This window comes from Orcinus orca, chromosome 12, assembly GCF_937001465.1.
Source record: "Orcinus orca chromosome 12, mOrcOrc1.1, whole genome shotgun sequence".
NCBI classification, from domain to species: domain Eukaryota; kingdom Metazoa; phylum Chordata; class Mammalia; order Artiodactyla; family Delphinidae; genus Orcinus; species Orcinus orca.
In genome coordinates, this window is record NC_064570.1 from 55,898,448 (window position 1) to 55,924,224 (window position 25,777).

The following is a 25,777-nucleotide window of genomic DNA, read 5'->3' on the forward strand; positions in this document are numbered from 1 at the left end:
TATGAGCAACTGTTCTTAAGAATAGATGGTAAAATGAGCTCAATTAGGTTGGGCTGTTCTGTTTCTTTTTGCCAAACCTGTCAAAATATATAACGATTTGCCTCAAGAATAATAAGAAGAATATTAAGAAGAATACTTAGCCATTTACATGATAGGTGGAATAAGTTTCTACAAAAAATTCCTACTCTACAAGAAATTCATGTATCAGACTTCCTGGGCAGAACACAGACTCTGCAGTTCATGTACTCAAATCTAAAACACTCTTAGCAGTCTTACTGTATGTATGTGTTTGGACCTTGTGGGACTATTGAAGGAAACGTATGAACTTGCGACTTAAGAAAAGAAAGGGGCATTAAATAAGTACCTTGAAGTCAGAGGCACCCTGAAAACCGTTACCTTTTTATTAGAATTAGAATGAGAATCACTAATTTGTCATTCAAAGTTCCTTAGCCACAGTTTTCATAGTATTCAAAGGTCAAAGTTAGTAACACCAGGACACCCAATCCCCATACATGTGTCATGTGCAGTTCCAATTTCTTAATAAAATTTAAAACTGCAACAGAATACATGATGTTAACACAAAGAAGAGCTGAGAGTAATGCATGCAAGGTGAAGAGAGGAAACTGGGAAAGAGTGCAGAGAAGAGGTAAATAGAGAAGTGAGTTGGGTGTGTGGAGGTTCAGAAGATGGAAATCAGGGCAGAGCCAATGTCAGACACATGGCACAGAGGCCTGTGTGGATCTGCAACCAGGCCTCATCCATGAGCTGTAGGGACACCGTGGGTGTGTGGAAGAGGAGCAGAGTGGAAGCTGGAAATAGCATGGCTGAGGCAATGCGGTAAAAGCATAGCTCCTTCTCTCAACTTGAAGCTTAAATCTAAATCATGAAGTTTGTTTTAATGTGGGCTGGTGTTGGTTCTGAATATGTCACAGGGTTCAGTGAGGAACCGGAGTGAGAAGAGTGGAGCAACAGCCGATGCTGTGCAGTCTTGGTCTACCAGCCATACAGGCTCTAGAGGTCTCAGGCCAGCTACCTAACGTGTGGAATGACTCTTTCAGTGGGAAGGGATTAGAGAGTAGCAGAAAGAATTAAGCTGGGGGTTAGGCCCCAGTCAAATTAGTTGTAACTCAGAAGCAATCAGTCTTTAACTCCAATAGAGGACTGGGGGGAAAAGAAAAACATAACAAAACAAACAAACATCAAGATCCCAGCTGTAACTTGGTATGGTTGTGGGTACTAGAGAGTCTCTATAAGACGCAATGACCTTGGTTTTAGAGCAGCAGATGAACTTTATACCCAACTTGTATGAGGTCAGGGCTTATGTTAAGCTACTTGGCTTGGTATTCACAAATTTCTATATATTTATTTGATTTACGATAAGTATTTATTAAGCAGCTACCATGTAACAGACCCTATCCTAGGTGCATAGAACACCATGGAAGCCAGGATGATAGAGACCTCCCAACTTGATGGGGGAGATGGACAATAAACCATCAGTTGCAATGCACTGTGGTAAGTACTACAATGAGGGAAATGCAGAGGCAGGGACAGTCTTCCAATAGAAGGATGTTTTAGATGAAATTTTAAAGTCATGAGTTAAATAGGCAAAGAGGGGGTGTCACTCTTGGAGAAGATGAAAAATATTTCAGACAGAAGAAACAATGTACAAAGCCACTGGTAACAGCATGGTGAGTTTGGCGAACTTCAAATAGTTCGGTTTGTCTTCAGTGAACAAGGAAGAAATATGGTGGTGGGAGATGAGGGGAAAAGGTAAGCAGAGGCTATGCCCCTAGCTAGGCTAAGATGACAGCGCAGAATAGTCAGAACCAGGTATGTAAGTTAGGAGTCTGGGGTATATGTTGTCAGGCCAGACTTAGAAGAATGAGGCAGGTATAATGTTCTGAGTGGGTAATTTGGTATAAAATAAATGAGAGCTGGGGCAAGCAATGATGATAGAGGTCTGGCGGGAGGAATCAGCTATGTAATCTGGATGTGGTGTCTTTCCACAGGTAGGCTCTGCTTTCACTCTTTAAATCTGTTTACAATCTTGACGCAACTTTCAGCACATTTTTATAGTTTCCAAAAGAAAACCTACACATGCAGATTCCACTGAAAAGTTAGTAGGAAAGACAGGGGAGAGGTTTATATCACAGGCACACCACACTCCAAAAATCCCCTCAGCTCTCTTCTTGGTCACGTGACACACAGTCTCTTCCAAAGCATTTCTGGCTCTTCCCTTCATGCTTTGTCCATTTCTCTCCCTCTTTCCCAGAGCAGACATAAACTCTATCTTTAGGTGTTCAATCATCAGAACCAGCTGACAGAGAAGGCCTGGAGGTCCAGCTGCCAAGTGGGCTTATCAAAGCAATCACAAATCAGGTCTCTCCTTTGGGGAGACTGCTATGCTGCCTGCTAGGAAAAATCACACTTCCTTCATATGGTTACAATTGGCCGTAATTCTCCTCTCAATCCTGCATCATCACATCTTTCTTCTCTGCTAGCTTATTCTCCTCAGAATACAAGCAGGCTGTTATTTAACTTTAAATAAATATTCTCTTGACACTAATTTCTCCACCAGCTATCACCTCATCCCTCTGCTTTCTTTTGTAAGAAAGCTCCTAGAAAGAGCTATGTATATTCACAGCCTCTGATTCCTCACCTTCCACTCTCATGTAAACTCCCTCTAATCAGGCTTTTGTTCCCATCACTCCACTGAATCTATCCCTGTCAAGGTTACCAAGGATCTCCAGGTTGCTGAATTCCATGGTCAAGTCTCAGCCTTCATTTCACTTAATATCAGCAATATCACTCCCTGCTTCCTTGATAGGATATCTTCACTGACTTCCAGGATACCCCAATGCCCTTGGATTTCCTCTTGCCTTACAGACCATCATTTTTCATCTCTCAGTCTCTTTTTAGTGATCTCACCCAGTTTTATGGCTTTAACACTACTCTCAAATGAATATTCCAGTCCAGACCCTACTGGGTCTCCAGACTCCTTTATCTAACTGTCTACTCCATCACATCTCTGGCTGTTAACAAAAACCTGGAACTTGACTTATCCACAGCGGTACATGCTGTCCCATTCACAGTCTTCCCAGAGTTAGCTGACGGCAAGGCCATTCTTCCAGTTCCACCTTAGAATATGTCTTTTGCCTGTAACGCTCCTCTCCTATTTATTTGCATGGCTTACTCTCTCATCTACTTTGACCACCCTATTTTAAAACTGTAGTCTTCTTTTCTACTTTCAGATTCCTCTTACACTGTTTTCTCCCCCCTGTGCTGCACTTATCACCTTCTATCTTACTCTATAATTTACATATTTATGACACTAATTACTTATTCTCTGTCTTCTTCCACTAGAATATAAACTCCATAGAGGCAGGGATTTTTGTCTGATTATTTCTTGGATGTATCTCAGGTGATTAGAGCATGTCTAGCACTTGGTGGATGTTCAAAAACATTTGTGGAATGAATGAATGAATGACGTGATCTTTATTCTTGAGGAGCTTGCAGTCCATTTGGGGAAATAAATTATATGTTGGAAAAAAGAATGTCTGCCAGTACCAGGCAGAACGTGCCAAGTGATAAGTGAGTAGAATAGGCCCAAAGTGCTAAGATATTGTCTTTTCTAAGGATTCAGAAGACTGGGCTCAATTTGAATAATTCACTCTGGAAGAAAACTGATCATAATCTCGGAAAGTGAAGATGGGAGTAAAACATTTTAGAAGAGAGCAATTTAGGGCCTCAATGCCACTGCATTTCTGAATTTAAAAGGAAGCTATTTGTTGCCAAAAAGAAATACAAAAAGAGTTCATTCCAACTGAAGGTCTCTTTCTTCTTTGTCTACAAAAGTACAAAACTATGTCCCACTAATGGGCATTTTGGTTAATGCATATGCAGTGGCTGTTACTAGGTGCTAGGGGTGGGTGTACAGAAGAAGGAAACAAGAAATCAGTCTGGAAGCCCCACTTCAAATCAGATTTTTCAAGTCAGTTCACTGCAAAATAAAGAGGGGAGGGAATTAAACAGTTACTAAGAAACAGAAGAAAAAAATATAAGTGGGCCAAGGGAAAAGCTTTTAGTAAATGTGAAAAAATCATGCTGACACTGATGATGGGCCACTTAGGAGTGATTATTTCTAATGGAGCAAAGAGGGGCAGCGGGTGCTGTGAGATGCAGGCTGGGGTCTCTTCAAAGAAACCCCCGGCTTCCCAACTGTCACTTTGTCTTTGGGCTGGAGCTGACATTCTGTTAATGCATCCCACCCCTGCATCAGCTGTCCCTAAGTGCAGCCACTTAGGAGATGAAGCAATTTTTGGTACAGCTTCTCTTTGTCCACTGAGCATTTTTTTCAGGGGCAGTTGAAGGCTAAACTGAAAGAGAAGCGGATAAAATTTATCTGTGCCCCAAGACTCTCCTCCAGTCCTTTCCCTCTCACTGTTGACCTCTCCAGTGCCTCAGGAACCAAATGGACTGCAGGCTTTTTCTTCTTCTTCTAGCTAAACAGAGGAAGACATGTTTCTGGTCATTTAGACTGACATCCTTACTACCTGGTTTCTAATACGTTTCTCCTCTTGGGATTATTAGTATTTTAAACCTTTGCTCTTCAGTTGTGATCTGAAAAATTCTGTCTTCCCTGGAAGGTTAAGGAGAATTTAAGGATCTAAATTCATCTAAAAATGGGGCCCAACCTGCTTTCAGGTTGCTTTGGTCAAAGGAAACGGTTTGGATCTTTCAGGAAGCCCTGAGGGATGGCAAAAGGATTCTTCTGGACTTTACTGTTTTCATCTGTAGCCCTAAGGCATGGTCTCTGCTCAGACTTGGTATTGAGGACCCCCTTGGCTGGGTATCTCCAGCCTTCTATACCGTCTTCCTTCTCACATATATAACCTCCTTTTCTTCCCTTTCTCAGCCAATTGGTGTCAGCCGTCGGTGATACAGGGCTTGTACTCTGGGCTTTATCCCTTGACTCCTGGCTGACACCTGGTCTGATTTCCTTGACCCTACCCTGAAGCAGGGTGACCCCTGCCTTGAACATTTTACAAAATCATTCGCTTGTTTGCTATAAATCTTAAACTCTCCAAGTTCATTATGGGGAGGATGTCCAGAGTGGTTTAGGAAGGAGACTCAGTTCTAATCGTTTATGAGAATACAGGTAGAAGCTTGAATGTGGCTTGTACTTGTATGTGGACTGGGGTCATCTATGAAAGTCAGGTCTGATCATCATCTAGTAAACATCTCCAAGTTGCACCAGCTGTTGGTTACTGCCTATGAGGAAATTGGTTGCTAAACATTTTTAATATTACCTCAATCTACTGTGGCCCAGAGGCCAAGTGGTAGAATGGCAAAAGCATGAACTTTAGATTCATCCAGACATGGATATTAATTAATGTGTGACCTTGGGCAAGTTACAAAACTTATTTACGTCTTTTTTGATCCCTGTGATTTCCCTATGTTTTCTGCAAGGGTTAAATTAGATGACAGAAACAAAATATATATCACAGTTTCTGGCACTATTATTTTACTTATTTATTTGTTTATATTCCTGGACCTGAACTACTTTCTTGGAGAGAAGTGAAAGGGGGGAAGTAGTCAGAAAGGAACTTCTGGAAAGAGAATGGTTCCAGCAGTTACTCAGAATGTTTAGTCCCGTCTACCATTCTCTAAAAATAAAAATAATTTTTAAAGTATAATTATTATTATCTCAAACCGTAAATACATAGAATCACAGGTTGATAAACAATCTTTATAGCATTGAACCCAAGCCTTAGTTTATCATGTAAGTCTCTGCGTTAAGGACACTGAATAGCATGGTATATAGGATCTTGGCTCATAACTTTAAAAGAAAAAACACTAAAAAATAGTTTTAAAGGCAATTCTCATATTCACTTCCCAGGGAAAATATGATAACTCAGTGAAAATATCTCTACATAGATATGACGTAATAAGGCCCACAATTTGTGATTTCTGATCCTCTAAGAGAATACAAGAGTAGACCTTGGAAACTCTGGATGAATGAATAGTTTATGTAATCCTTGGTCTAATTCAAATCTCAAATATGTACTTTATTTTTATACCTCCAGAACCTGAAACAATGACAGGCATTTAGTTGGTGATTAACAAATTTTTATGTGACCAATGAACAGAGACACCATTAGCCCAATTCTAATTATCCTGAGCTATGTATATTAGCTTCTAAGCTATAGACTTCTAAGCCATAACATACCTGAAGTTGCCGCCTATCTCTATTGCAAGTCTGCAATGTATTTAACAAAAAACAATGCAGGGGAATAGATTAGGAGAAACCAGTGGGTCTTCATCAGGGGTGATGTTGCCTCCAGGGCACATTTGGCAATATCTAGAGACATTTTTGATTATCATAACCAGGGGCTGGGACTGCTAATGACATCTAGTGGTACAGGACCACTCCCTACAACAAAGAATTACCTGGTCCCGATGTCAAAAGTACCGAGGACAAGAAACTCTGGCCTAAGCAATGGATATTTGAGACTGGCACTTAGCACATCACAATAATGTGTAATTCTGCCTTCTGCTTCTCATGCTGAATGCCTTATGTACTCATCCATAAGATGTGTATTCCAGGCATTTAGGTAGATTTTCCATTATCTGACTTTACTTTGCCTGCCCTTTTACAATACGGCAGAGGCTATTCATCTTAAGTTAAAAAAAAGCAAAATGACTGAGTGAGTTGTTAGAGGAGCATTATGCATCCTTTTCATAGTGACAGTCTGCTGGTTCAGATCTAATCTTTACCTGCTGTAAAATGGAGATACTATATACCATTTACTCATCTCTGCTTATCTCCTATTTTTGTTTGTCTGGCTGTAGTTTCTTGGTCTCATAAAACAAAACCATGGCTTAATGTGCCCTTCTATATAGCCTTGGTGAAAACTTTGGGTCCTCAAAAATGTATATAGTGCAAAAGTTACAAAAATCGTTTCATATTATGACTTCTGTTTAGTGCCTTCTGCAGGCCTTAGCACTTTCTCACCTGGAGTCAACTGTCTACATAGGAGCATAGCCGTGCAGAGATATGCAGAGCTAACTGTGGACCCTGGACTCTCGTTTAGCTTCAGATACTAAGTCCCTCCTCACCCGCCAGTACATAGAGAAGTTTGTTTCTTTTGTTGTCACCCCTCACTTGCGGTTCCTTGGTGTTTCCTTACTTGTGTCTGTTGTGAGAAGGTAGAGAAATTTAATGAAGAACAGGAGTGCTGGATTCAACATTTGGGATTCATATCCTGATTCTGACATTTAACAGTATTTTACCTTGGAAAGTTTCTTAATGTCTTTACCACTCAGATCCCACATTTGTATACATGGGAACAATAAAAGAGAGTTGTGAAAGTAGAAAATGAGGAATGTGTGCTGTCATGCAGCAAGTTCTCAATAGCAATGTTATCATGATGATTAATATTGATATTTATCTCTTACACATCATATCTTTCTTGTCTCTTCTCTGTATTAATAGTAATGGGATAATTTCCTCTCCAAATGTCTCTGTTTTCTCTGTTCCATATATTCCTGATTGAAGACTGGGAATTTTAAGGTGACATTGGCAGAAATAGAAATGTAGCACTTTTAATTTCTCTATCTGGCAAGAAGTGTATTGTATTTTGCTGACAAAGAATCTCAAAAGTCATCCTCAATTTTCTGTAGTGATATCTTTCACAAATCTTTAAATGTAGGGACAGAATACTACAGAAACGTTGCAGTTATAACAGAAAGCAATTTGATACGTTATTCTTACTTGTTTTGTTTTCTGTTTTCAATTTTTTCTGATATAACTGAACTAAAGTACATATATTTAAATATAAAATTTGATTAGTTTTGAATCATGAAATCATTGCTACCATCAATGTAAATATTTCCATCACCCACAAAGGTTTCCTCATGCCTTTTTGTGGTTATGTTTACTTCTTACTTTTTCATAAGGCCAGGAGATAAGAATTGAGTAGATTTAGACAAATCTTGCATTTTCTGAAATAGACATGCAGAATTATAACTAAATTACCATGAAAATAACATAAACTTTTCCTTTGAAATCCAAGTGGGACATGTAGTTGTATCAGAACATAGATTCTTGGACCCTATAACTGTATAGAATTTACTCATTTGTTCACTCAACAAATATACATATAAGCATCTACCAGGTCCTGTTCCAGGTGAGGACACAGGGCTAAAGAAGACAAATTCCCTGGAAAGACTTATTGAGGAGAGAAACAAAAAACTAAAAGTCTATGAGAAGAGTAGAAAATCCCACATTATTTTTTTTCTAATGCAATTTAAAAAGAAGTGGCAGAAATAGAAGAATACTGTTGCAAGCACTAAGTTGTGATAGGTTTGATCACAAAAAAGAATTTGCAAATATCATTTATATGTAATAAGGCTTCCATAACAAAGCTGAATTTTTTATACTTGACCCTAGTGTTAGAAGAGACGGTGAAGAGCAGACGTGTTACTTACATTCAAAATAAGTATATATTAATGCAATTTTAAAATACTGTCTTGGGATTTCCCTGGTGGTCCAGTGGTAAAGAATCTGCCGTCCAATGCAGGGGACGCGGGTTCGATCCCTGGTCAGGGAACTAAACTCCCACATGCCACGGGGCAACTAAGCCCCCATGCGCATGCCACAACTATGAGCTCACGCTCCCCAACTAGAGCCTGAGTGCCACAAACTATAGAGCCCATGTACCCTGGAACCTGTGGGCCACAACTAGAGAGAGAAAACCCGCATGCCACAACTAGAGAGAAGCCGGCGTACCACAACCAAGAGCCTGAGAGCCGCAAGGTAAGATCCTGCATGCCTCAATGAAGATCCTGCATGTGGCAACTAAGACCTGACACAGCCAAAAACGTAATAATAATAAATAAATCTTTTAAAAAAACTCTTAAAAAATAAATAAAAAATAAAAATACTGTATTGACATCAAAATTCTTAGAGGGACAATAAGGACTAATCAAGAGCAATGAAGTTCAGGATGTTTATTAGCTAATAGTGCAGTAAAAAATATCATCAACTTATAAAATAAGTTCTATAAAGAAAATGTTCAACAAGTCAAATGAGTTCATGTTGTTTTTAAAGCACAACATAACATTTACTTGCTTAGGGTAGATGGGGAATTTTTATATTATTGCTCCTATGCTCCAGTTTATTTGAACAAAAATGGTTTATATCTTAAGGTTATTAGACATTTTAAAATCTTAATAAGCAAACCTTCAGAAAAACAAAATAGCCCCTCTAGCATTCATTGTTTAGCTTACTGTGTGACACTTATTTTACATATGCTGTCTCACGTGAATTCAAAACAACCCAGTTATGTATCATGTTTTCCATTTAAGGGAGAAATTGATGATAGCCAGTTGACACATTTGGGGACAAAAACCTATAGCCTTATGATTATAAGCTGGATCATAACCCAACAGTAACTGACAGAAAAGCTAACCTCCTAAAAGGGAGAGCAGTAGTGTATAACTTTAGCAGAGTGAACATCTGTCACAATTAAATTCATAATTGACATGATGAATTAAACTTCTACATAATAACAAATATGGTTTAAGAGGTAAATATCAAAACACTTCATGGCCCTTACCTCTTTTTGGTAAGATTGCTGTGGATTTTAAGTCTTTTTTTCCCTCTGCTCTTTGTTATCAAGTCTTTTTACAGCCAATATGTCTTACTTTTTCTAGCAGTCAGGACAGGCTAAGTTACATTGTGATTAAAAACAGCACTCAAATCTCAGTGGCTTAACAACATGCAAGTTTAATTGTTTCTCCTACAACTTGTCTAACACGGACTGGTATGGTGGTTCTCTACATTGTAGTTGCTCCAGGACCTCTGTCTGGACACTTGCCCTCATCATCGTCATGGCATGGGGAAGAAAATGTGACAGATTGATCACTGGCTTTTAAACCATCCACAAGGAAGTGATTCAGTACCTTTGCTCACATTTCATTGGTGAAAGAAAATCACATGACTTTGCTTAGCTTCAAAGAGTGTGAGAAAATGCAATTCTGACCTGTGCCTAAAGCAGAGCCAGGTATATTTGGTGAATAGCACTAATAACTATAAAACTTAATTAATAACTTTTTAATGTTCTAAAATATGTTATATAATTTTTAAAAATCTACTTAATTAAAAATTAATTATATTAATTTTCCTGGAAAGTTTATAGATTCCTGTTAACCAACCTTATGATGCCAAAACCAAGATTATTCCTAGTGTCCCCCCTGGGAACTTACTTATGCCTCCAACCTGTCCAGTGATACTCAGTCATCTCAAGCTCCAGGGTCAGCTCTCTCCACAGGGTTACTTCTAAAATGCTTATATGCTCTGATTTCAGGGCATGACCGATACTTCATGATCTCTTCTGACCTACTTGTTCTTATTCTTGGACACCCCTCACTGACACACCCTGTGTTTCAATCACAGTAGACATGTCACCATGCTACAAATTCACCACACTGTTTCACAGCTCTGTTCCTTTGAATTTCCTAGCCTACCTAACCTTAGCATATGTTGAGTTTAAATGTCAGCTATATTTACTATCTCTAACAAGCTAATCTCCCTTTTTGTTTTGTCATAACACTTTTTATGTGACTCTTTTAGCATTTACTGTATTATAATTTATTTGTAATACCAGGTTTTAAGTACTTGGAGAATAGGAAACATCTTACTCATGTTTGGTTCTTCTCTGGCCAATAAAGGGCTTGATAATAAATTAGTTTATTTAATCAGTATGTATCATCATTATAAAATAAGTTTATGAAGAAAAAGTGATTTTAAAAATAATAATCACCTTCAAATATATCTTCAAATTAAGTATGATGTTATAGGAGTAATGAGAAATGACTTCTCTCCATCTAACACTGAGAACTGATGAAGTTAGCCCAAATTAAAGAAGAATGGTGAAACTTAGCTGAAGGACCACATGTACTGTCTTGAAATCTGAAATCCATAAAGGGTCTGTTAGTTGACTGTCTATCAACTAGGCTAATAAATTAAAAAATAAATGTGGTATCATTTATAAAGTATAATTTAATACAACTCAAATTTGCCTATATTTAGAAAAGCTGAGTACATCATCCAGAGCAATCTACAGATTTAAGGCAATCCCTACCAAAATACCAATGATGTTTTTTTCTAGAACTAGAAAAATCCATCCTAATATTCATTTGGAATCTCAAGAGATCACAAATGGCCAAAACAATCTTGAAAAAAAGAACAGATTTAGAGGTCTCACACTTCCTGATTTCAAAATGTATCACAAACCTACATTAATCAAAACAGTACGGTACTAGCATAAAGACAGATACATGAAATAGAATAGAAAGGCTAGAAATAAACCCTCACATATATAGTCAAATGATTTGCAACAAGGATACCAAGACCATTCAATGGGGAAAGGACTGTCTTTTCAACAATCAGTGTTAAGAGAACTGGATATCCATGTGCAAAAGAAGAAAGTTGGATCCTCACCTTATACATTATACAAAAACTAAATCAGAATGGATTAAAGACCTAAGTTTAAGATGTAAAATTAGAAAAACATAGGGAAAAAGGCTCATAACATTGATTTGGCAATGATTTCCTGTATATGACACCAAGGGCACAGAAAACAAAAGTAAAAATAGACAAGACTACAAAATCAAAAACTTCTGTGTATCGAAGGACATGATAAACAGAGTGAAAAGTCAATCTACGGGATGAGAGAAGATATTTATAAATCATATATCCAATAAGGGAGACAATCTTCAGAATACATAAAGAACTCCTATAACTCAATAACAAAATTTCAAACCACCTGATATGAAAATGGGCAACAGACTTAAATAGACATTTCTCCAAATAAAATATACAAAAAGCCAAAAAGCATATGAAAAAATGTTCAACATGATTAATCACTAGGGAAATGTAAATCAAAACCACAATGCTATATTAGCTCACACCTACCAGGATGGCTACTACCAAAAAAAAAAAGGAAAGAAAGAAAGTAATGTGTTGGTGAGGATTTAGAGAAATTGGAACCCTTGTTCACTGTTGGTAGGAACGTAAAATGCTGTATTTTTTATGGAAAACAGTAGGGTATTTCCTCAAAAAATTAAATATAGAATAACCATATGATCCAGCAATTCCACTCCTGTATATACATCCAAAAGAATTAAGAATAAGAATAGGGTTTTGAAGAGATATTTGTACAGCCATGTTCATAGAAGCATTATTCACAATAGCAAAAAAAAATAGAAGTAACTGAAGTATCTATTGACAGAGGAACGGAAAAGCAAAATATGGTAATTACATACAATGGAATATAGAATATTATTCAGCCTTAAAAAGGGAAGGACATTCTGACACATGCTGAACATGAATAAACCTTGAAGATATTATGCTTAGTGAAATAAGCCAGTCACAAAAAAATAAATACTGTATGATTCTACTTTAATGAGGTATCCAGTGTAGTCAAATTCATACAAACAGAAAACAGAATGGTGGTTGCCAGGGGCTGTGGGGGAGGGGACGTGGGGTATTGCTGTTTAATTGGTATAGAGTTTCAGTTTTGCAAGATGAAAAATTTTTGGAGATTGGTTTATAGCAATGTGAATATACTTAATACTATTGAACTGTACAATTAAAACTAGTTAAGATGGTAAATTTTATTTTATGTGTATTTTACCACAATTAAAAAATTAAAAAATCTGAATACAATATTATGGTGTTCTATATGTGGTTTAAGACAACTACAACTAAACATTGCACGCATGTTTAAGTCTATCTCTACTCTAAACTCACGACCAACGGAGTTACAAATAATGCTGTCAGTTCTACAGTCTTTCAGAGCCCATCCTAATCTCCTAAATAGTGACAATAAATTATACAACATTAAATAGTACTGAGGAAATAATATATATACAATTATAAAAACAATATCACATTAGGTCACTATGTGTTTATCTGTTCCTACACACTATGTGAGTAAAATCTGCTCAGCCTAATTTAGATTTACTCCATTATAACAAAAAACGATTGACTTTCAAGAATTATTGGTTTAGCAGGCAGAGAAAACCATTCTGTGTATCTCTGGTTTGCCAGTAGCCTCTGTGAATACTCTTTGACCTTTGCAGTAGTGTAAAGGCATAAGGAACCCTTTGTCAAAAGTGTAAAAGCTAAGACCTGGGCAGTGTTTGAAGGTCCTTTAGATTCGGCTTCTTTTAACATATAAATGCAAATATCTTTGCCATGTTACTTCTTTATTTCCCCCCAGCTTTATTGAGATATAATTGGCACATAAATTTGTGCAAGTTTAAGGTGTACAGCATGATGAATTGATACATGTACATATTGTAAAATGATTACCATAATAGGGTTACTTAATACCTCCATTAACTCACAAAATTACCATTTCTTCTTTTTTGGGGGTTAGGAGGTGAAAACACTTAAGATCTAACTCTTTTAGCAACTTTCAAGAATATAATACAGTATTGTTAACTATAGTCACCATACTGTACACTAGATCCCCAGAACATATTCATCTTATAACTAGAAGTTTGCACCCTTTCACTAATATCTCCCCATCTTCCCCACACCCCAACCCCTGGTGACTACTACTCTACTCTTTCTCTGAGTTTGGCTTTTTTAGATTTCACATACAAATGAGATCATATAGTATCTGTCGTTCTCTGTCTGACTTATTTTACTTATTATAATACCCTCAAGGTCCATGTTGTTGCAAATGTCAGAATTTTCTTCTTTCTCATGACTGAATAATATTCATGGAATGTATGTGTATGTGTGTGTGTATATATGTATATATATTTACATACATATATATATTTACATACATATATATATGTATATACACACACACATACATATACATATTTTTATCCATTTATCCATAGACAAACACTTAGGTTGTTTTCATATCTTGGCTACTGTGAATAATGCTGCAATAAACATAGGAGTGCAGATATCTCTTTGAGATTCTAATTTCATTGTTTTGATTAGATACCCAGAAGTAGGATTGCTGGATCATAGAGTAGTTTTATTTTCACTTTTTTGAGGAACTGCCATAATGTTTTTTATAGGGGCTGCACCAATTTATATTTCCACCAACAGTGCACAAGGGTTCTCTCTTCTCCACATCCTTACCAACACTTATTATTTATTGTCAACAGATGTGAGGTGTTATCTTACTGTGATTTTGATTTTCATTTCCCTGATGATTAGTGATGTTGAGCATATTTTCATGTAACTGTTGGGCATTTGTATGTCTTCTATTCAGATCCTCTGACCATTCTTTAATTGAATTGTTTGTTTTTCTGCTATTGAACACCGAGTTACTTCTTAATATATAATAGGTACTCTTTAAGAATAGATGAAAACTGAATATTAAAGATTATGCTTAAAACATTGATCTAGTTCCTTGGCTGAGTTTCCAATGTTTCCAATACCAGCTGATGGTATTTAAAAGAAAAAATTTATATCATTTCCTTTGGTCTCACAATATGCCAATAAGAGCTCTCTGACCTTCAGCCACACTTCAGAAAAGGGAATTACAGCTTGTCATTTCTCATTGTGTAATTAATAGGGTAATTAACAAGTTAGTGTTAAGCTTTCAAGTGCTGACTTACTTTTCTTTCTTTAATGTCAACCCAATTATTTCAATTGGATAACAGCATAAAAGTTCATTGTGAAAATGGAAGGGGAGATTTTTTAAAATGATTGACAAATCAAACTCATCAGTCATGCAATTATCACTTTTTGCAAAATTCTTTTAAGTTCAATTAAAAAGTAAAACTATTTGTAAATTTGCTGAAATAGTTATTATAAAACATTATATCAGTGCTAGATTATTCTAAATCATATTAATTTACACTTGACAATTTTTATTATATTTCTGTTACAATGTTCTTCCTATGTATTACAACTAATTCAAAGCTGTTTAAAATACTCTAAGGACAAAAATATTTAGCTGAATTAAAACTACTCAATGTGGAAGTTTACACAATGAATATATATTTTTAATAAGTGCTACATAATTTTATCAGTATTTAATCACTACAAACCATTCCAGTTTTATTTAAAATTTTAAAATGTTTTCATCTATGAAATTATGCCTTTATTATATCTGACAAATTTATCAATTTTTTTCAAAATATGATAATTTGCATATTATTCAAGATTAGATGGATCAGTGGTTCTTTTTTTTTTTTTTTTTTTTTTTTTTTGTGGTACACGGGCCTCTCACTCTTGTGGCCTCTCCCGTTGCGGAGCACAGCCTCCGGACGCGCAAGCTCAGCGGCCATGGCTCATGGGCCCAGCCGCTCCGCAGCATGTGGGATCTTCCCGGACTGGGGCATGAACCCATGTCCCCTGCATCGGCAGGCAGACTCCCAACCACTGCACCACCAGGGAAGCCCAGTGCTTCTTAAAGTTAGTCAAAATTAGATATATCAGGAAAGACCTTCAATATGGCAGAAGAGTAAGACATGGAGCTCACCTTCCTCCCCACAGATACATCAGAAATACATCTACATGTGGAACAACTCCTACAGAACACCTACTGAATGCTGGCAGAATCCCTCAGACTTCCCAAAAGGCAAGAAACTTTCCATGTACCGGGGTAGGGCAAAAGAAGAAAGAAAAAACAGAGACAAAAGAATAGGGATGGAACCTGCACATCTGGGAGGGAGCTGTGAAGGAGGAAAAGTTTCCACACACTAGGAAGCCCCTTCACTGGTGGAGATGGGGGTGGCAGGGGGAAGCTTCAGAGCCACAGAGGAGACCGCAACAACAGGGGTGCAGAGGGCAAAGTGGACAGATTCCGGCACAGAAGATCGGTGCTAACCAGCACTCACCAGCCCAAGAGGCTTGTCTGCTCACCTGTCAGGACGAGTGAGGGCTGGGAGCTGAGGCTCCGGCTTCGGAGTTCAGATCCCAGGAAGAGGACTGGGGTTGGCGGCATGAACACAGTCTGAAGGGGGCTAGTACGCCACAGATACCTGGCAGGGAGTCCGGGAAAAAGTCTGGAACTGCCTAAGAGACAAGAGACCATTGTTCCGGGTGCGCGAGGAGCGGGGATTCAGAGCATCGCCTAAACGAGCTCTAGAGACAGGTGTGAGCCGCGGCTATCAGTGCAGACACCAGAGACGGGCATGAAACACTAAGCTTCAGGCAGCAGCCACTAAGAACCTGTGTGCAAGCACAGGTCACTATCCACCCCTCCCCTCCCAGGAGCCTGTGCAGCCTGCTACTGCCAGGGTCCCGTGATCCAGGGATAACTTCCCTGGGAGAACACACGGCGCACCTCAGGCTGTTGCAATGTCATGTTGGCCTCTGCCGCCGCAGGCGCGTCCCACATTCCATACCCCTCCCTCCCCCCCAACCCCTCACCCCCGGCCTGAGAGAGCCAGAGCTCCCTAATTAGCTGCTACTTTAACCCCGTCCTGTCTGGGAGGGAACATACACCCTCAGGCAACCTACACGCAGAGGCAGGGCCAAATCCAAAGCTGAATCCCAGGAGCTGCGCGCAAAAAGAAGAGAAAGGGAAACTTCTCCTAGCAGCCTCAGAAGCAGCGGATTAAATCTCCACAATCAATTTGATGTACCCTGCAACTCTGGAACACCTGAATAGGCAAAAATCATCCCAAAATTGAGGTGGTGGACTTTGGAAGCAACTGTAGACTTGGGGTTTGCTTTCTGCATCTAATGTGTTTCTGGTTTTACGTTTATCTTAGTTTAGTATTTAGAGTTTATTATCATTGGTATATTTGCTTATTGACTTTGTTGCTCTTTTATATATATATATATTTTTTTTCCTTTTTCTCTTTTTCTGAGTATGTATGTATATGCTTCTTTGTGTGATTTTATCTGTATGGCTTTGATTTTACCATTTGTCCTAGGCTTCTCTCTGTCCGTTTTTATTTATTGATTTATTTTAGTATAGTTTTTAGTGCTTGTTAATATTGGTGGATTTGTTTTTTGGTTTGGTTGCTCTCTTCCTTCCTTTTTTTTTTCTTTTTTTATTACTTTTTATTTTTAATATTTTTTCATTTTGTATTTTAATAACTTTATTTGATTTGATTTAATTTTTTTCTTTCCTTTTTTCTCCCTTTTATTCTGAGCCGTGTGCCTGACAGGGTCTCGGTGCTCCCAACGGGTGTCAGGCCTGTGCCTCTGAGGTGGGAGAGCTGAGTTCAGGACATTGGTCCACCACAGACTTCCTGGCTCCACATAGTATTAAACGGTGAAAGCTCTCCCAGAGATCTCCATCTCAATGCTAAGACCCAGCTCCACTCAATGACCAGCAAGCTACAGTGCTGCACACCCTAAGCCAAACACCTAGAAGACAGAAACACGACCCCACCCATTAGCAGAGAGGCTGCCTAAAATCATAAAAAGGTCACAGACACCCCAAGACACACCACCAGATGCGGTCCGGCCCACCAGAAAGACAAGATCCAAACTCATCCAACAGAACACAGGCACTAGTCCCCTCCAACAGGAAGCCTACACAATGCACTGAAACAACCTTAGCCACTGGAGGCAGACACAAAAAACAAAGGGAACTACAAACAGGCAGCCTGCAAAAAAGAGACCCCAAACACAGTAAATTAAGCAAAATGAGAAGTCAGAGAAACACACAGCAGATGAAGGAGCAAGGTAAAAACCCACCAGACCAAACAAATGAAGAGGCAATAAGCAGTCTACCTGAAAAAGAATTCAGAGTAATGATAGTAAAGATGATCCAAGATCTTGGAAATAGAATGCAGAAAATACAAGAAAGGTTTAACAAGAACCTAGAAGAACTAAAGAGCAAACAAACAATGATGAAAACACAATAAATGAAATTAAAAATTCTCTACAAGGAATCAATAGCAGAATAACTGACACAGAAGAACGGATAAGTGACCTGGAAGATAAAATAGTGGAAATAACTACCGCAGAGCAGAAAAAAGAAAACAGAATGAAAAGAATTGAGGGCAGTCTTAGAGACCTCTGGGACAACATTAAACGCACCAACATTCGAATTATTATAGGGGTCCCAGAAGAAGAAAGGGACTGAGAAAATATCTGAAGATATTATAGTTGAAAACTTCCCTAATAAGGGAAAGGAAATAGTCAAGAAAGTCTAGGAAGTGCAGTGAGTCCCATACAGGATAAATCCAAGGAGAAACACGCCAAGGCACATATTAATAAATTATCAAAAATTAAATACAAAGAAAAAATATTAAAAGCAGAAAGGGGAAAACAACAAATAACATACAAGGGAATCCCCATAAGGTTAACAGCTGATCGTTCAGCAGAAACTCTGCAAGCCAGAAGGGACTGGCAGGACATATTTAAAGTGATGAAGGAGAAAAACCTACAAAAAAGACTACTCCACCCAGCGAGGATCTCATTCAGATTTGATGGAGAAATTAAAACCTTTACAGACAAGCAAAAGCTGAGAGAGTTCAGCACCACCAAACCAGTTTTACAACAAATGCTAAAGGAATTTCTCTAGGCAGGAGACACAAGCGAAGGAAAAGACCTACAAAAACAAACTCAAAACAATTAAGAAAATGGTAACAGGAACATATGTATCGATAATTACCTTAAATGTAAATGGATTAAATGCTCCAAGCAAAAGACACAGACTGGATAAATGGATACAAAAACAAGACCCATATATATGCTGTCTACAAGAGACCCACTTCAGACCTAGGGACACATCTCCTGAAAATGAGGAGATGGAAAAAGATATTCCATGCAAATGGAAATCAAAAGAAAGCTGGAGTAGCAATTCTTATATCACACAAAATAGACTTTAAAATAGACTATTACAAGAGACAACGAAGGACACTACATAACGATCAAGGGATCAATCCAAGAAGAAGATATAACAACTGTAAATATTTATGCACCCAACACAGGAGCACCTCAGTACATAAGGCAAATGCTAACAGCCATAAAATGGGAAATCGACAATAACACAATCATAGTAGGGGACTTTAACACCCCACTTTCACCAATGGACAGATCATCCAAAATGAAAATAAATAAGGAAACACAGCTTTAAATGATACATTAAACAAGATGGACTTAATTGATATTTATAGATATTCCATCCCAAAACAACAGAATATACTTTCTTCTCAAGTGCTCATGGAACATCCTCCAGGATAGATCGTATCTTGGGTCAAATCAAGATACAAATCAAGGCTTGGTAAATTTAAGAAAATTGAAATCGAATCAAGCATATTTTCTGACCTCAACCTATGGGACTAGATATCAATTACAGGAAAAATTCTGTAAAAAATACGAACACATGGAGGCTGAACAATACACTACTTAATAACCAAGAGATCACTGAAGAAATCAAAGTGGAAATCAAAAAATACCTAGAAACAAATGATAATGAAAACACGATGACCCAAAACCTATGGGATGCAGGAAAAGCAGTTCTAAGGGGGAAGTTTATAAAAATACAATCCTACCTCAAGAAACATCTCAAATAAACAACCTAACCTTACACCTAAAGCAATTAGAGAAACAAGAACCAAAAAATCCCAAAGTTAGCAGAAGGAAAGAAATCATAAAGATCAGATCAGAAATAAATGAAGGAAACAATAGCAAAGATCAATAAAGCTAAAAGCCGGTTCTTTGAGGAGATAAACAAAATTGATAAATTATTAGCCAGATAAATCAAGAAAAAAAGGGAGAGGACTCAAATCAATAGAATTAGAAATGAAAAAGAAGTAACAACTGACACTGCAGAAATACAAAGGATCATGAGAGATTACTACAAGCAACTCTATGTCAATAAAATAGACAACCTGGAAGAAATGGACACATTCTTAGAAAAGCACAACCTTCCTAGACTGAACCAGAAAGAAATAAACAGACCAATCACAAGCACTGAAATTGTGACTGTGATTAAAAATCTTCCAACAAACAGAAGACCAGGACCAGATGCCTTTACAGGAGAATTCTATGAAACATTTAGAGAAGAGCTAACACCTATCCCTCTCAAACTCCAAAATATAGTAGAGGGAGGAACACTCCCAAACTCATTCTACAAGGCCACCATCACCCTGATACCAAAACCAGACAAAGATGTCACAAAGAAAGAAAACTACAGGCCAATATCACTGATTAACATAGATGCAAAACTCCTCAACAAAATACCAGCAAACAGAATCCATCAGCACATTAAAAGGATCATATACCATGATAGTGGGGTTTATCCCAGGAATGCAAGGATTCTTCAATATATACAAATCAATCAATGTGATAAACCATATTAACAAATTGAAGGGGAAAAACCATACGATCATCACAATAGAGGCAGAAAAACTTTTGACAAAATTCAACACCCATTTATGATAAAAACCCTCCAGAAAGTAGGCATAGAGGGAACTTACCTCAACATACTAAAGGCCATATAAGACAAACCCACAGCCAACATCATTCTCAAAGGTGAAAAACTGAAACCATTTCCTCTAAGATCAGGAACAAGACAAGGTTGTCCACTATCATCACTAGTATTTAACATAGTGTGGGAAGATTTAGCCACAGCAATCAGAGAAGAAAAAGAAATAAAAGGAATCCAAATCGGAAAGGAAGAAATAAAGCTGTCACTGTTTGCAGATGACATGATACTATACATAGAAAATCCTAAAGATTCTACCAGAAAACTACTAGAGCTAATCAATGAACTTGGTAAAGTAGCAGGATACAAAACTAATGCACAGAAATCTCTTGCATTCCTATACACTAATGATGAAAAATATGAACGAGAAATTAAGGAAAAACTCCCATTTAGCACTGCAACAAAAAGAATAAAACACCTAGGAATAAACCTACCTAAGGATGCAAAAGACCTGTATGCAGAAATCTATAAGACACTGATGAAAGAAATTAAAGGAGATACAAACAGATGGAGAGATATACCATGTTTTTGGATTGGAAGAAGCAACATTGTGAAAGTAATGATACGACCCAAAGCTATCTACAGATTCAATGCAATCCCTATCAAACTACCAATGGCATTTTTCACAGAACTAGTACCAAAAAATTCACAATTTGTATGGAAACACAAAAGACCCTGAATAGCCTAAGCAATCTTGAGAAAGAAAAACGGAGCTGGACCGAATCAGGCTCCCAGACTTCAGACTATACTGCAAATCTACAGTAATCAAGACAGTATGGTACTGGCACACAAACAGAAATATAGATCAATGGAACAGGATAGAAAGCCCAGAGGTAAAACCACACACATATTGTCACCTTATTTTTGATAAAGGGGGCAAGAATACAATGGAGAAAAGACCGCCTCTTCAATAAGTGGTGCTGGGATAACCGGACAGCTACATGTAAAAGAATGAAAGTAGAGCACTCCCTAACACCATACACAAAAATAAACTCAAAATGGATTAAAGACCTAAATGTAAGGCCAGACACTATAAAACTCTTAGAGGAAAACATAGGCAGAACACTCTATGACCTAAATCACAGCAAGATCCTTTTTGACCCACCTCCTAGAGAAAGGGAATAAAAACAAAAATAAACAAATGGGACCTAATGAAACGTCAAAGCTTTTGCACAGCAAAGGAAACCATAAACAAGATGAAAAGACAGCCCTCAGAATGGGAGAAAATATTTGCAAATGAAGCAACTGACAAAGGATTAATCTCCAAAATATACAAGCATCTCATGCAGCTCAATATCATAAAAACAAACAACCCAATCCAAAAATGGGCAGAAAATCTAAATAGACATTTCTTCAAAGAAGATATATAGATTGCCAACAAACACATGAAAGGATGCTCAACATCACTAATCATTAGAGAAATGCAAATCCACACTATAATGAGGTATCATCTCACAACAGTGAGAATGGTCATCATCAAAAAATCTACAAACAATAAATGCTGGAGAGAGTGTGGAGAAACGTGAACCCTCTTGCACTGTTGGTGGGAATGTAAATTGATACAGCCACTATAGAGAACTGTACGTAGGTTCCTTAAAAAACTAAAAATAGAACTACCATATGACCCAGCAAACCCACTACAGGGCATATAACCTGAGAAAACCATAATTCAAAAAGACAGGTGAACCACAATGTTCATCACAGCTCTATTTACAATAGCCAGGACATGGAAGCAACCTAAGTGTCCATCGACAGAGGAACGGATAAAGAATATGTGACACATATATACAGGGGAATATTACTCAGCCATAAAAAGAAAAAATTGAGTTACTTGTCGTGAGGTGAATGGACCTAGTGTCTGTCATACAGAGTGAAGTCAGTCAGAAAGAGAAAAACAAATACTGTATGCTAACACATATATATGGAATCTTTAAAAAAAAAAAAATGGTTCTGAAGAACCTAGGGGCAGGACAGGAATAAAGACGTATAGATAGAAAATGGACTTGAGGACATGGGGAGGTGGAAGGATAAGCTGCGATCAAGTGAGAGAGTGGCATGGACATATATACACTACGAAATGTGAAATAGATACCTAGTGGGAAGCAGCCACATAGCACAGGGAGGTCAGCTCGGTGCTTTGTGACCACCTAGAGGGGGTGGGTTAGGGAGGGTGGGAGGGAGACACAAGAGAGAGGAGATATGTGGATATATGTATATGTATAGCTGATTCACTTTGTTATAAAGCAGAAACTAACACACCATTGTAAAGCAATTATACTCCAATAAAGATGTTAAAAAAAGAGCTCTCGCGTACGCCATGTCTGGTTCCTCCAGCGTCGCCGCTATGAAGAAAGTGGTTCAACAACTCCGGCTGGAGGCTGGGCTCAACCGCGTGAAGGTTTCCCAGGCAGCTGCAGATCTGAAACAATTCTGTCTGCAGAATGCTCAACATGACCCCCTGCTGACTGGAGTATCTTCAAGTACAAATCCCTTCAGACCTCAGAAAGTCTGTTCCTTTTTGTAGTAACATGAATCTTTGCAAGGTTTTTAAACCACTTTTCATAAACCGGTGAATATTCAAAGGAAAGCTAAATCTGAAGGCTGTACAAAAGCCTGTCTCTATAACATGTGCCATACTATACGAACTTCTACTTTTGTCAGTCTACCTCTCTGAATATTCATGAATTTCTGTTTCACAAGGGTAATTATTTTATATACACTGGTGGCAGCATACAATAAAATACTTAGTATAAAAAATAAAAAAGATGTTAAAAAAATTTAATGTATCAATGTTTCTCAAAGTGTTGTCACTAGACAAGCAGCATCATGATCCCTTGCTAACTTATTAGAAAAAAACTCTCAGGCCACATCCCACATGTACTAAATCAGACACTGGGAGTAAAGCCAGCAGGCAGTGTTTTAATACGTTTACCTAATGATTTTAATGCACACTAAAGTTTGAGAACTACTAGACTAGGTTATGCTTTTATAGGAAAAATCATCTCCCAAATCATAGCAATTTAACAGAACAAGATTTTATGTCGCATAAAAGCAAAGTCTGCTGTAGATCTAAGTAATTTCTCAAGGCAGCTCTCTTTGATATTTTGGGTCAGCATTTTGGGATACTTCAAACTTATAAGCACAATTGGTATGGCAAGGAATGAGTAAGCTGGAGAATTATGTGACGTGCAATTAAGTGCTTCCATCCAGAAACGAGCAACACTACTGCTCACATTTCACCAACTAAAGCAGTCCACGTGGTCACACTAAAATTCAAGGATTAAGGACCGGGCTTCCCTGGTGGCGCAGTGGTTGCGAGTCCGACTGCCGATGCAGGGGACGCGGGTTCGTGCCCCGGTCCGGAAGGTCCCACATGCCGCGGAGCGGCTGGGCCCGTGAGCCATGGCCGCTGAGCCTGCGCGTCCGGAGCCTGTGCTCCGCAACGGGAGAGGCCACAACAGAGAGAGGCCCGTGTACCGCAAAAAAAAAAAAAAAAAAAAAAATTAAGGACCTTCAATCTCCTGAGGTCTGGAAGTAGAGATAACCACATACTGGTAAACATTAGTAATGCATATCACAATTAGCTATGTTTCCTTTTCCAACTGCAAGTCCCTGAGTATAAACACAGAGCTACTGAGTAATAGGAGCTGGCCTAGAAATCTCTAGTTTTAACAGTAGCCCAGGAAATCCCATTATCTGATATCAATTAAATTTAAGAACCAGTGCTTTGGATTTTAATTTTAATACCTGTTATATAATTAACTTTGTTTTATCAAATGGAAGATGATTGAATTTACAGAAATGCAAATATTTATGACAAGTAAAATAATGTCTTTGGTTATTATAAGAAGGCAAGGAGAGGTGTCTATTAGGCTTTGTATCGTCATTAGCGTTTACTAGCCAAGGATAGATTTAATACATGTTTAATGTATTTATGCAAAAAAATTCATTTCTTGAGCTTCTTTTTGAATCACTGAAATATGAAGAGTAGACACTGTACCACCTCCAAATTGGAAAAATTCTGAAATAATGATGTACAATTAGCCTGTCTAGAATTTGGGTGTTAACTCTTTCTTGCTTTCTCTAAATGTTTGCGTCTAGAGGACTCTGTCCCCAAATATAGTTTACATACCTTATATTAAAGCAAGATAAACATTTATTTACAATGTTCAGTAGGAAACAGAAAACTGTTTTAGAAGGCAGTCATGTTCACCCGATGTATGATGAGTATCTAACCTAGGTTTTAATACACTCAGGATCTCAATTTTTTAAAAAGTGTTTCTGATACTGAACCAATTTATTTTTAATCAAGTATCCAATAAATGATCTATTACATCTTGCAGAAATGAATATATGTTAGATTTATTTCTTTTCTTCTTTCCCTGAAGTCTTGTCTCAGTTAAAAATGAATCCTATCACTATTTTATGGGTGAATGCTATGGACCATAATCACTACTAAGTAATTCATATAAAAATGAGTCTCTATGTGGAAAAGTCTCTACACTGAGTTATTTTTAAAGAAATGACATTACTATTGCAACGAAGTAATGGAACATATACATATATAACCATATATGTACATATATACATAAACACATATACACATATAAAAAAATGACAGATGTCACAAAAATCTCCTTCAATTTTCAGTTTCTTAAAAAATCCTTCTCCAAACTAAAACAAACCAAAAAAAACTGCCTTACTTAGAATTCTTTATCTCTTTCTCCCTTGGTTATTTTTTACCTTCTTGCTTTTTATCTGAAATACTCTTCCTTCAGAACTCCCATGACATATTTCCTCAGCTCATTCAAGTCCTAGCTCAAATTTCGCCTTCTAAATAAGGTCTCTTCTAATAACAATCCAACTTAATATTGCAGTACTCCCTCCTTGTACTCCTTATATGCCTCCCTTGCTTTATTTCTCTCCATAACACTTATCACATTTGATGCTATATATATATACATATTTATTTTGTTATTGTTTATCACTCTACACTAGAATGCAAACTCCACAAGGCAAAGAATTTTTGTCTGTTTTGTTCACTCTTGTACTTCCAGTACCTAGAACAGCGATGACACATAGTAAATGTTTGATAATTACTTGTGAACTAAATAAAGAAATAAGTTATTAAAAAAAAAAAGGAAGAAGCAAATAAATGGAGGAATTAATTATAAAATATTTAGAGCTCTTAGGTTCAGGAAATCATCACCTCTGCTAAATGGGTCATGTGAGCATGCTGAAAATTGTACTATAAAATTGATGATGAACTATTTTATCAACCAAACTCTTGCAGCATACAAAGAATAGAAATACCAACTCATACAGGTAGAAGTCAG

At 37.6% G+C, this 25,777-nt stretch overlaps 2 protein-coding genes across 5 annotated transcripts in view; one reads left to right on the top strand and one right to left on the bottom strand.

The window, feature by feature from the left end:
- GRIK2 (glutamate ionotropic receptor kainate type subunit 2) overlaps window positions 1-25,777 on the bottom strand; it is a 661,376-nt gene that overhangs the window by 368,758 nt on the left and 266,841 nt on the right. The gene's annotated exons all lie outside the window — the stretch shown is intronic.
- LOC101276063 (guanine nucleotide-binding protein G(I)/G(S)/G(O) subunit gamma-5) lies at window positions 22,748-23,028 on the top strand. Its single transcript, XM_004264781.3, has one exon. The coding sequence runs from the start codon at window positions 22,759-22,761 to the stop codon at window positions 22,963-22,965; it is 207 nt and encodes a 68-aa protein (XP_004264829.1). The 5' UTR covers window positions 22,748-22,758; the 3' UTR covers window positions 22,966-23,028.